The 12878-nt window shown below is 43.1% G+C and overlaps 1 protein-coding gene across 1 annotated transcript; it reads left to right on the top strand.

Moving 5' to 3' along the window:
* Positions 1-364: 364 nt before the first annotated feature.
* On the top strand, positions 365-6240 carry LOC148273685 (uncharacterized; the record flags this gene model as incomplete). The annotated part of the gene is made up of 4 exons (XM_088238354.1): positions 365-476; positions 1736-1984; positions 2427-2573; positions 5735-6240. Coding segments are annotated over 4 exons (1014 nt in total), but the record flags the coding sequence as incomplete, so codon positions are not given.
* Between the last annotated feature and the right edge of the window lie 6638 nt (positions 6241-12878).

Here is a 12878-nt window from a genome sequence, read left to right as displayed (position 1 = left end):
TGCTGCGTCGGCAGGACGTGTAGAGCGAATGGACGGCGAAAGAACGGCTAAAATATTTGCAGTGCGAATGTTGATGGATGCAGAAATAGAGGAAGACCAAGAAATACATGGCGCATCCAACAATGCAGGTGAAAGTGGGAATAGTCGGCGCGCGTGCATGAGAAGATGTGTGAATGTAGAGGAAGTGAGGCCTGTATGCAAAGATAGAGCTGTGTGGCGTTGTGGTTTGTTTGTCACTCTCTTGTCTAATTAAAACCGTAGATTTTTCTTCAAGAAGCTTCTTACCAAAAAATTTATTCTTCTCTGTCCATAATTCAGGTCGTAAACCAGTCTCCACCATATTGATTTCCTTTGCGTGTTGCAGGGACATTCACCGGGCCGTCCTCCTCCAGGACGTGGAGGCCGTGAGGCAGTGCGCCAACGCTCTGCTGCCGTCAGGGCCACTCGGTGGACCAGCGCTCGCATCCCGACGGATTGTGAGTCGCTCGATCAACACATCGTCGGGTTTCTGGCACAAGTCGGAAACTACATTATCATATGTGTAGAAATGTGCGTTGCTGAGAGTCGGAGCTGCTACCGCAGTGAGAGATTGACAGAAGACGCGGGGTGTCTGTTTAATGCGTACTTATTGCATATGTGATACTGTGTGTGTTGGATTTGTTCCGACGTTTCGGCTACCATTACACTCACTCTCGATGCTATAGATATATTCACCAGTGAGAAAGACAGTTCAAGTGTCGCGCAGGCTAGTAGCCATGTCACCTGCACCACTGCCAAAGTACGCCAGTTGCTCTCCGAGCTTTGTCAGGGGTGGTCCTTTCGCTCGTGCTTCGAGCGTCAGCAACAATCAGAACAAATCCAACACACGCATTATCACCCAAAAAAGAAACATATTGATAACAGCGATGTGAAAACCTTCGCACCTATTTAATTAATTAATTATGTCGTGCAAGTTTTACGGCAATAAGGAGTTGCTCTTTGAGATGTGAACTGGGCATTGCCACGCCTGTGGTCTTTTAATAAGCCAGGTTCCTTTGTTGTTCATATCTCCATGGCAGCGACGATGTTAATGTACTGCAGAACGATGCTCCCGTCTTTATGTGCAATACTTAAATTAAATTTTATTTTTTTGCACTACAACAGGCCGTTATGCAATAGCATTACAGTGGTGAATTACATCACAGAACACCAGGCTTGAAAAAAATAGCATTTTTTGTGTTCTTACCGGGAATCGAACCCGGAACCTTCGTGTATGCGTCAAGTGTCTTGACCACTACACCACGGAGGCTGCCAATAATATGTTGTATTTTATTTTATAGAAAACGCTGACTCGCTTAATCGGTCATCGCTCTTTTTCAGGTAAAATGATTTAGCATGTGTGTGCTATCGATCGTGGACTGTGAACCCCACATATGTAGAAAGCAGCCAGCCATAGAAAAGTGATGCTGAAAAAATGCCACTATTGTGAAAAGAGTGGATAATCAAATCTACACAACATATTTTTTACTTTAACAAATGATAAATAATGGCATACAGCACGTTTTGAGCATCTCCAAATGTCTGCAGACAGGCTGGATTTCCTTTCTAGGTAGTTATTTAGATGTAAATTTGTTGCAACATTTTGAGAAGGGAGTATGGATGTCTTGGCATTTGCTGGGCTTATGACCTGTCATTGGCTCGTCTGTCATGTGCAATATCACCGTGCACCCCTGAGAGTCTCCCATTTCCGTCGCAGACGGCGCTGCACCTGGCGCTGCTGCGCGGCTGCGGCGCGGACGTGCTGGGCGCGCTGCTGGACGCGGGCGCCGACGCCGAGCTGCGCGACGGCCGCGGGCGCCCGCCGCTGCTGCTGGCCGTGCTGCCGCGCGCGACGCGCCGCGGGGCGCCCGCGCCCGCGGCGCCGCCCCGCGCCCTTCCTGCCGCTGCTGGCGGCCGCGCGCCCCGCGCTGCTCGAGCCGGCGCTGCGCCCAGCTGGACTCCGAAGGTGACGAAAATTGAGAGATTTTTAAATTTGATAAATGGAATATTCATAGGTAATCAATTCGATCATTTATAGTTTAGTCTGAAGTAAATATGTTATATAAATGCCAAAAATCAATGTAAATCCTGGGAAAATATTCGGAATCAATTACCTGTGAAAACTGGCTCTTTGAAAAACTGGATTTTTATTTGTTATAACGTAAATATCCAAGTTATTTACAAACAAAGCCAAGCACAGCAACAAAAGCATCCGATTGAACCATTATGTGTTTGCTGTCAAACAAATAAAATGGCCGCCAAATTGTTGCTAACCAGCATCACTATTTAATAAATCTGATGTGTCTATTTGCAATGTACTGATAGTGAATCGGATACTCTAATGTTCTCAATGTAACTAAAAAATAAATAAATGAAATGTCCCTAATCCGCGTCTCCGATGTCCGCAGGCTACACGGCCATCATGCACTGCGCCCGCCACAGCTGGGCGGAGCAGCTGCAGCTGCTGCTGGAGTGCGCCCCCTACGGCGTGGTGGCTCTGCCCCACCGGCCCTCGGGGAAGACCGCCCTGCGGATGGCCCAAGACACCTGCGCCGGTAACCTTTTGCCTTACCAACTGAGATAGATAGACAGTGCTGCCAGGGTTTTGAAATACCCTCATAATGAGAACTCGAAGAGTGACGGAAGCGAGGAGACTTCATAGAAACTAATGAGATACTAAATCTGGTACTGGTATGTTAAAATTTAATGGCGGGCTATCTCCAAGATAGAAACCAATACGTCTCCTACAGTCTATTCGAGTGTTTCTTTACTTTTTCAGGTGTCCCGCAAGCTCTAACCTGGGTCCATTGTGTTCTCTATTTTACATTAATAATTTTAAAAAGGTTAAACGATGTTTGAGTGTGTCCGAATGCTTGCAGACTGGCTGGATTTCCTCCCTAGAGAGTTATTCATATTTAAATTTATTTCAACACAGAGGGAAAGCATTTTCGAGAAGGGAAAATGGAAGTCTAGGCATTTACAGGGCTTACGACCTGTCATTGAACCTGTCCCTGAAACCTGTCATGAATATCCACATTCCTCAAACATGGGCAGAATGGTGAATGTTACACAGTGTGTAAAGTGGCCACTTGAACCAGCCAATCACAGGTCGTAAGCCCTGTAAATGCCTAGACTTCCCATATTTCCTTCTCAAAAATGTTTTCCATCTCTGTTGAAATAAATTTTAATTAAAAAGGTGAGTGCCGGGAACAGGGTGAACGGTGCACTAAAATCTACTTTGGCAAACAAATGTTTATTGCAGGAGGCTAAACTAGCAGTTCACAACGGAGTTCTAGTTCCAACTCTAATGTATAGGAGCGAAGTATGGAATTGGAAAATAATGATGAAAGTAGGTTGAATGCTGTCGAAATGCGATCCCTCAGGCGAATGTGTGGTAAAATGATGTATGACAGGTGCACAAATGTCGAGATCCGTGAAGTGTGTAAGGCTGAGACACGCATTATTGACAGAATCAAGAAAGGGGCGCTGCGTCGGTTTGGACATGTAGAGTGAATGGACAGCGAAAGAACGGCTAAAAGGATCTACGATGCAAATGTTGATGGATGCAGAAAACGAGGAAGACCGAGAAAGACATGGCACGATCGAGTCCATCAAATACTCGAAGATGGACATGTCAAAAAGTAGGAATAATCGGCGTGCGTGCGTGAGAAGATGTATGAATGTAGAGGAAGCGAGGTCTGTATGCCAAGATAGAGTGTTATGGCGTTCTATCCTCTCTGCCTACCCCTACGGGGAAACGGCGTGATGGTTTGTTGTTGTTGTTGTTGTAATATATCACGAAGTTATGTCGTTTGAGTTGATTCCATGGATGAGAGTTGCTGTCTCACACAGAACCACAGAAAAATATTAATTTAAAGTAAATATTACTTATTTCATATTATGTATCTTCTATGTAGATACAAACATATGCTATTTTTTATAGCTTACCTGTAAATAAAATCACCATTCGCCACTGGTATATATATACAAAATCTTAAGTCTGGTCATGCCAAAAGCAGACAGAACCGAAGGCCATGTATGACAAGATGTATGGACATAGGAATGTATGCCAGAATAGACGTGTGTGGCGGTCCATTCTCTCTGCCTACCCCAACGGGGAAACGGCGTGATGGTATGTTGTTGTTGTTGTTAAAAAGGTTATTTTAAAGCTATTTTTAAAGGTGACAACTTCTGACGTTTTTTAGTCTTCTCCGAGCGGATATATCTGAATGGGGAAGGCAAAACAAACTTAGGTTTAATGTCTCCAAGTGCTCGGTCACGTCCTTCATCAGGGCCTATTTTTTTGCTGCAAAATGAACGACCGGAATCCGACACGAACATCGAATGTCAAGCGTCTGGGCGTCAGATTCGTGAGCACCCCGACATTTCATGAACACGGAGACAATCGGTGCTGATGCATCGTAGATGTTGGGATTTGTTCTGCGTGCTGCCAGGGTTTTCTTAAATACCCGCGTACTGAGAACTCTGTACGACTCCTCGGTGCGAAGTAGACTCGAGAGTGGCTCGATGATTCGGGGGCCACATGAGCTGAAGTACTCTCTCATGATGGAGAAAATCCAAAAGAAGTTTCTGAGATATCTCTGCACTAGAGAGTGCGGGTAATTATTTATTTATTTTATTAGGTAAACAAACAGTATTTACACATATTACAACAGAATGAAGAACATTTAAGAGAAGGTAATATAGAAGTATAGGCATCTACAGGGCTTATGACGACCTGTCAATGGCTGGTTTAAGTGGCCACTTTACACACTGTGTAACATTCACCTTTCTGCCTATATTTGAACATCTATATTCCTTCAATTCTTTCATCTGTTGATGTTCTCTTAAATGTTCTTCATCTCTGTTGTATTATGTTAATATAAACAGCTCCCCGGGGAGAGAGGAATTTAGGCCATAGTTTGTTCTATGCTGATCGATGAACAGTACTTCATTGTTTCTCAATCTACGAGTCGGAATATTGAATTTGACTTGTCCCAGTAATGATGGAACATCGATTATACCATTTAGTACGCCGAACATATATATGGAGTCAATATTAGTTCTACGTTTTTTGTAGACTGGAAATATTTAACATTGACTCTATTTCAGCATAATCTCTCTCTAGTCCGAGCATCCACGCTATTTTCGAAGCGAGCGATGTTGGACTGATTCAATGTGATTTATGCGATTGACATAGAACGGAGACCAGCCCACTATTCTAGGAGGCATATTCTAGAAGAGGGCGAACAGTCGAGCAATAAAGAGTTTTGATTGTACGGACATGAGTAAAATCAGAGGATATTCTGTCAATGAAGCCGAGTAATTTCAGTGATTTATTGACTGTATTATCTATATGCGCGTTGTATGTCAGTTTACAGTCCAAAACAACTCCTATATTGACTGAATTCGTAGTGCTATTTTAAATTTATTTTTTAACGAGTTCTGTATATAAGTAATGGATAATATATCTTTATAATATAATACATCACGAAGTTACGTGGTTTGAGTTGATTTCATGGATGAGAGTTGTTGTATCACACAGAACCACAGAAAAATATTAATTTATAGTATATATTACTTGCATTATATTATGTACCTCCAATGTAAGTACAAATATATGATATTTTTTATAGCTTACCCGTAAATGAAGTCACCATTCGCCACTGCCCCGTAGTATGATTCTTGTTTAAGCTGCTGTAAATTTTTATTTCAGATCAAGCCGGTCTGGATGTGTCGAGCGACTCCGCCTGGCGCTGCGTGGACATGCTGAGGCGCGCCATGGACAACGGCGAGAGGCCGCCGGCCGCCCCGGACAAGAGCGTCGCGGTCGGGGACCAGGTCCGGGGCCTGCCCGTCAAGAAGGTCACCCCGTGCAACCTGAAGATCGTGTTCGCCCCGTCGCCCGCCGAGGCCAATCCCAAGGGCCGCGATTCCGCGAAGACGGATGCCAAAAAGCGCGCGAAACCGGTCGCGACTGCGCGGAAACAAGACGTCCGAAAGATGAAATCCGTAACTCCGCAGATCAGAAGACCCTCGAGCAAAGTATCCGGCGCCGCGAAGAAAGTCTCCTTCGATGAATTGAAAACCGCAGTCAGGGAAACCGCCGATGCGAAGCCTAAATTGAAGAAACCCGTCAAATTGGCGTGCTCGCCCGTCGTCGTGCCGCCCGCGAGGCAAAACCAAGGTCGGCTCTCGCAAGAGGGGCAGACCCAGCTCTAAGGTCAACCGGTCGGAGGCTCCGGAGCATCACGGAACCATCGGCATCATCACTCTGGACGGGAGCATCGAGCTCCGCCCGGGAGTAGCCCTCCGCCCCTGCGCGGGTCCTCAGGGAAGTGTCGGCCAACAAGAAGGACAACGTCAAGCTTGCGACGCAGGAAAAGCCGACTTCCAAAGTTCTCAGCCTCGACGATGCTAGCGAAAATGCTCGAGTTACTTCGAGCGTCACCGCGCTCGACCGAGGCCTCTAGTACTACGAATGGAGACGTCGTCAAAACGCCCGGCCGCAAGAAGCTCAAAGCGAGTCCGGGCAAATTGCACGCAGAAATAAAAAAAAAAAGAAAAAGCGGCCCTAAAAAGATCGCAACAGTCGTAAACGATGAAAACGTTATACCCCGACCAGCTGACGGCGCGAGCGAGGCAGCCGACGCGGCCGATTCGGAGCTCGTCCGAAAGGGAAGCTCAGGCCGCGAGCCGGCGGCTGGCGAAGTTCTGGGAAAACAAAAAAGCCATCCTTCGAATCAAATTCAGGAACATCTACTACAGCAGCACCGTGGAGGAGATCGCGCGAGACAAATACATCCAGCCGAAAGTCGTCATCAGCCGGATGATCAGCCGGTCCGTGCGCGACATTTTTTTATCCCCGCCCGCCGCCGCGCCGCCCCCCGACGACCCGGCGGCGGAGACCGACGTCCAGGTGCTCGCCGACCCCGACCCCTTCGTCGACCTGACGGGCGACAACTCCGCGGGGGACACGGCGGAGCGGGCGGACGGCGAGTACCGCTTCAGTCTGGAGGACTCGCCGACCGACGACGGCGCCGGCGCGGGCGCGCCGAGCGCCAAGAGAAAAAAGCTCGGCATCATGAGCCCCCTCCGAAACAAGTGGAAGGTGAAATTGAAACTGTCGGCGAGCGAAGTTAAGAAATTGCACAGTAAAAACAGCGAGAAAGAAACGACAGATAAAAACGTCGCTTTTTTAAGAGGTTACGATAAAAATTTAGACACACGTCCGAGTTCCGTCCGAGTCTCCGGTTCGGACCTCGGGAACCTCTCCGTCCCGGACTTCGCAAAGAGCAGCTCCGCCTCGCCGAACCTGCCGACGAGCGACGCGTCGGCCGCCTTCCGGAGGCCGGCCGCGGGGAAGAAGCGCCGGTACTCCCTGGGCAGCATATCGCACGATCTGGAGATCATCAACAGCGGGGGCGAGAAGCCGCCGCCGGTGCTGTCGTACCTGTTGCTGTACCAGAACTGAGCCGGCGTCCGGTCGGAGTATCGAAACTAGTCGAGGGGCTGTCGGGAGCGAAATCATAAACAGTACAATGAAAAATATAGTTTAAGTAGACTATTTTATCAGAGCTGAAACCTCTCGTTTTCGGACGGCATAAATTAAATTGGACAATGCTTTGAGTATGTCCAAATGTTTGCAGACAGGCTGGACCTCCTCCCTGGGGTATCTGTATGAATGTGCAAAAGTACGGTTCGAATTGCTTTTCTTACAGGTATATAAATTCAGGTTTTCTCCTTGTGCGGCCGTTGATGTCGCCAGTAGGGAAATGTGTCAATATTCAGTGTCTAATCGCGTCGATAAGATTCAAATTGATTTCTGCAGTGACGATAGCTTGCCCGCCGTTGAGGATTTAAGTGTCCGATCTAAATTTGTTGCGACAGAGAGGGAAAATATTTTTGAAAAAGTAATGTGAGAGTGTAGGTCTTATGACCTGTCATTGACTGGGTTGAGTGGCCACTTCACACACATTCTGCCCATGTTTAAACATCCAAATTTCCTCAACTCTCCCGTCTGTCGACTTTTGTGGAGTAAAGGAGCTGAAACCTTCATCACGCAGGTGAGATTCATCCGGCTGAGCCGATTCGCCTACTAGGCATCAATTTTCCAATTTTTATACTTCTTCATCTTCATTCCTTTTCCGCTACAATGGTGCATAGGGCAATACATCGGTACACCAATCACAGCGTGCCTTGATCATTTTTGTTACACGAAGGTAAGATGACCAGTCTTACGCTTCGGTGATTATGAAATATTCAAGCGTAAAAACACCTCATTAAATAAATGTTTCACATCAACCATGTCGGGAATCGAACCCGAGACCTCGCGCATGGCAGGCAAACGCGCTGTCCACTTCAACAGTTAGTTAATTCAACAGTGTTTTGAGCATGTCCAAATGTTTGCAGACCAATTGGCTCAGGAAACGATTTTTAAAAGTTTTGTATCTTTCATTCAACAGTATGAAGGCTGTCTGGAGATCGGATATTTACTCAGTGAAAACCAAATGTCGCCTATTTAACGCCTGCATAACACCTGTTCTCCTCTACGGATGCGAATCCTGGCACCTCACCAGGGCCCAAAACAGCAAAATAACGAGTTTTGAGAATAGGCGTCTCAGAAGAATTTTGGATGTGCAGTGGTTTGACTTTGTGAGGAATGAAGTAGTAAGAGAACGGACGCAGCGAACTCCGGTGACGACTGTCGTCAAGCGGAGGCGATACGGTTGACCTTCTCTTAAACATTCTTCATCTCTGTTGTAATATGTTAATTTAAACAGCTCCCCAGGGAGTTGAATCCAGATGTCTACAAAAATTTGGACAAACTCAAAATATTGTTGATAAATCCACCTGGTCCATGAAGTATAGAAATTTTAAAAAAAACATTTTCAGGCGTTGCCTAGTCTAGTATGTAGGTGAAATAATTCATTTAGATGAATCTCACCCGCATAAATAAAGGTTTCAGCTCTTTAACTTCACAAACATCAACAGATGAAAGGATTGAAGGAATATAGATGCTCAAATATGGGCAGAATGGTGAACGTTACACAGTGTAAAGTGGCCACTTAAACCAGCCATTGACAGGTCATTTTTCAGACTTCTATATTACCTTCTCTTAAACGTTCTTCATCTCTGTTGTAATATGTAATGATAAATAATAAATAAATAAATAAAAATAGCCGTTTTGGAATATTTTCCACATTTACACCGGCAAAATTCAAATATGTGATTGCGCAGCAGGATTATACGTCGCGAAACACAAATATTTTGACATTTTGTATTAGGTGTTCACGGATGTTGCATTGTGATCGCGAATACGATAAACAACCACGACGAGAAATTGTTGTCTTGTCGCTTATTAGCACGTCGATAGTTATTTGTGATTGAGCTACTGATATTTTCCGTATACGTACATATAAAGGGATTTTGCGTATTATCCAATTAAAATTCTATAACCTACTTCCACTATCTATTAAAACAATTAGTAACAAGAAAATGTTCAAAAAGGCTATAAAAAAAGTGGATAGTGGAGCTGGGTAGAACCCGCGGAAGTTTTTAGTTTAGGTTTTATTTGTGGACTTGCGAGTGTGAAACTTGAAGTGTGTACTCAAATGAAAGACATAAACCCCACAATACACCACATACAAATAATATAATCACTAGATCCTCAACACAAAGACAACTTAAACAAATACTTTATTTTATTTCATTTTTTTGCACCACAACAGGCCAGGAGGCCCAATTACTGTGGTGAATCAAATCACAGAACAACCAGGCTTGAGAAAAATCACATTAATTTTTTTTTTGTGTTCTCACCGGGAATCGAACCCGGAACCTTCCGCGCGTGAGTCAAGCGTCTTGACCACTACACCACGGAGGCCGCCATCGTTTTATTATATCGATTGTTACCATCTGCCAATATGTACACATTTAAATGTAATTTGTATATTTTTATTAAATAAAAATCATGCAAATAATTGTATTTATTTTTTGACTTTTCCGGCGGCTGAGCAAACAGAACTGAGGAAAACACTACAGTGAAGAAATGAAAAATGTATGGAAAAAATAGGAATTACATAAAAATAAAATTGATTTGCTACACTATAGTGTACGTATACTTCCAGAAAAATTGTAAAAAGAGTGACGAGTGGAAATTGTCAATATTTTTTAATTTTTTTACATATTTTCAATTATTTCACTATTACAACATAATGTAATCTGTTTTTTTTTTTTAATTTGATTTAAAAACAGCATGTTAAAATTATTTTACGTATAAATAAAAAAAAAAACGAAAATGGAATCGCACAAAATATTTTTTCCCCCAAATGTTGGGAAATTTTATTTATATGGTATCACTTTTTTCTATGGCATCACTAAAACAACTGTCATATAGATCGCGGCTTTTTAAACAATATTTTTTTATGACTTTAAATATTTGTATTGTTATGTTTTAAACATCGCAAGTTAATGATATTAAAACTTTATTGTGTCTAAACGTTTGTCAACTGCGTATCATGATTTGTACAAGTCAATGTGACGTTTTTGTTCAAATGAAAACTCAGACTAACCCTAAAGGAAGACACTTAAACAAAAAGGTCAATTACACTGCACCTGCTTTGAATTTAGGCTAAGACAATAATTTATCCTTTATTAGTTATTTACCTGTTTTACTTCTTCATTCGCGTGGCACGCGCCTTGACGCGAGGGCCGCGACACCATCATTATGACATAATTTTGGATTTTTGACACATCAAATGAATTACGAAATTTTTAAGCGTAAAACCGGGGTGATTAAAAAATGTTAATTGGGGAATATTTGTATGAGAATGTATGAAGATAAATAGGTCCTGAACATTTCGGTGTAAAAAGCGGGAAAGCGTTAAATCGAGGAATGAAAAAACGAGGTTTTACTGTATTTAAAAAAGTAAGTCCCATTACAGATTTCACATTAATTTAGTATAGATACAGAAGAAGAGGGTAAAATATCTAAATACTAAAAAAAAAAATATGTATAAAAATTAAGCAAAAAGTACGTAAAAGAGAGAAGACGTGGTAAAGTTCCTACCTGTGTACTTCCTCCCCTCTCTCTGCTTCCAATGAACATTTATATTTATTGTTAAAAATTTACAACCAACAATGACTCCCGTGTCCATATATTGAGGCCCATATGATTAATACGTCGTCTACAAATACGCTGAGTTCAAAGTGCCCATTATGAACGGGTAGCAGTGCGATGCTGTGATTACGAGTATGCGATAGTGTAATGTTGTTGAACTGGGTGCTTCATACAATGATGTTCCCAGCCATGTGAGAAATAAATCCGCAACTGTTTGACTTTCTGCTCACAAACAACGCTCTCAAGGGCCAGGTCCATATGGTTTATACGTCATCTACAAATACGCTGTCATCAAAAGGTTCATTTTGAACGGGTAGCAGTGCGATGCTGTGATTACGAGTACACAAGAGTGTATTATTGAACTGAATGTTCCATATTGTGATGTTCCTTGCCATATGAGCAAAAAACATTCTATAACTGTTTGACATTCTGCTCACAAACAACGCTCTCAAGGGTCCGGTCCATATGGTTTATACGTCATCTACAAATACGCTGTCATCAAAAGGTTCATTATGAACGGGTAGCAGTGCGATGCTGTGATTACGAGTACACAAGAGTGTATTATTGAACTGAATGTTCCATATTGTGATGTTCCTTGCCATATGAGCAAAAAACATTCTATAACTGTTTGACTTTCTGCTCACAAACAACGCTCTCAAGGGTCAGGCCCATATGGTTTATACGTCATCTACAAATACACTGTGATCAAAGTGTTCATTATGAACGGTAGTAGTGAGATGCTGTGATTACGAGTACGCGATAGTGTAATCTTATTGAACTGGAGACTCCATACAATGATATTCCAAGCCATATGAAAAATAAACATTTCATAACTGTTTGGCTTTCTGCTCACAAACAATGCTCTCAAAGGTTAGGTCCATATGGTTTATACGTCATCTACAAATACGCTGTGATCGAAGTGTGCAATATGAACAGGTAACAGTGCAATGCTGTGATTTTCCTTTTAAAGCGATTTAAATGGGAGTACGCGATAGTGTTATATTATTGAACTGGATACTCCATACAATGATGTTCCCAGCCATATGAAAAAAAACATTTCATAACTGTTTGGCTTTCTGATCACAAACAACGCTCTCGAGGGTCAGGCCCATATGATTTATACGTCGTCTACAAATACGCTGTGATCAAAGTGCCCATTATCAACAGGTAGCAGTGCGATGCTGTGATTACGAGTACACAAGAGTGTATTATTGAACTGAATGTTCCATATTGTGATGTTCCTTGCCATATGAGCAAAAAACATTCTATAACTGTTTGACATTCTGCTCACAAACGACGCTCTCAAAGGTTAGGTTTATATGGTTTATACGTCATCTACAAATACGCTGTCGTCAAAAGGTTCATTATGAACGGGTAGCAGTGCGATGCTGTGATTACGAGTACACAAGAGTGTATTATTGAACTGAATGTTCCATATTGTGATGTTCCTTGCCATATGAGCAAAAAACATTCCATGACTGTTTGACTTTCTGCTCACAAACAACGCTCTCAAGGGTCCGGTCCATATGGTTTATACGTCATCTACAAATACGCTGTCATCAAAAGGTTCATTATGAACGGGTAGCAGTGCGATGCTGTGATTACGAGTACACAAGAGTGTATTATTGAACTGAATGTTCCATATTGTGATGTTCCTTGCCATATGAGCAAAAAACATTCCATGACTGTTTGACTTTCTGCTCACAAACAACGCTCTCAAGGGTCCGGTCCATATGGTTTA

This window comes from Micrasema longulum, unplaced genomic scaffold (assembly GCF_059751315.1).
Source record: "Micrasema longulum isolate JH-2025_06_02 unplaced genomic scaffold, ASM5975131v1 h1tg001872l, whole genome shotgun sequence".
NCBI lineage: Eukaryota > Metazoa > Arthropoda > Insecta > Trichoptera > Brachycentridae > Micrasema > Micrasema longulum.
This window is presented reverse-complemented; position numbering and strand designations above follow the sequence as displayed.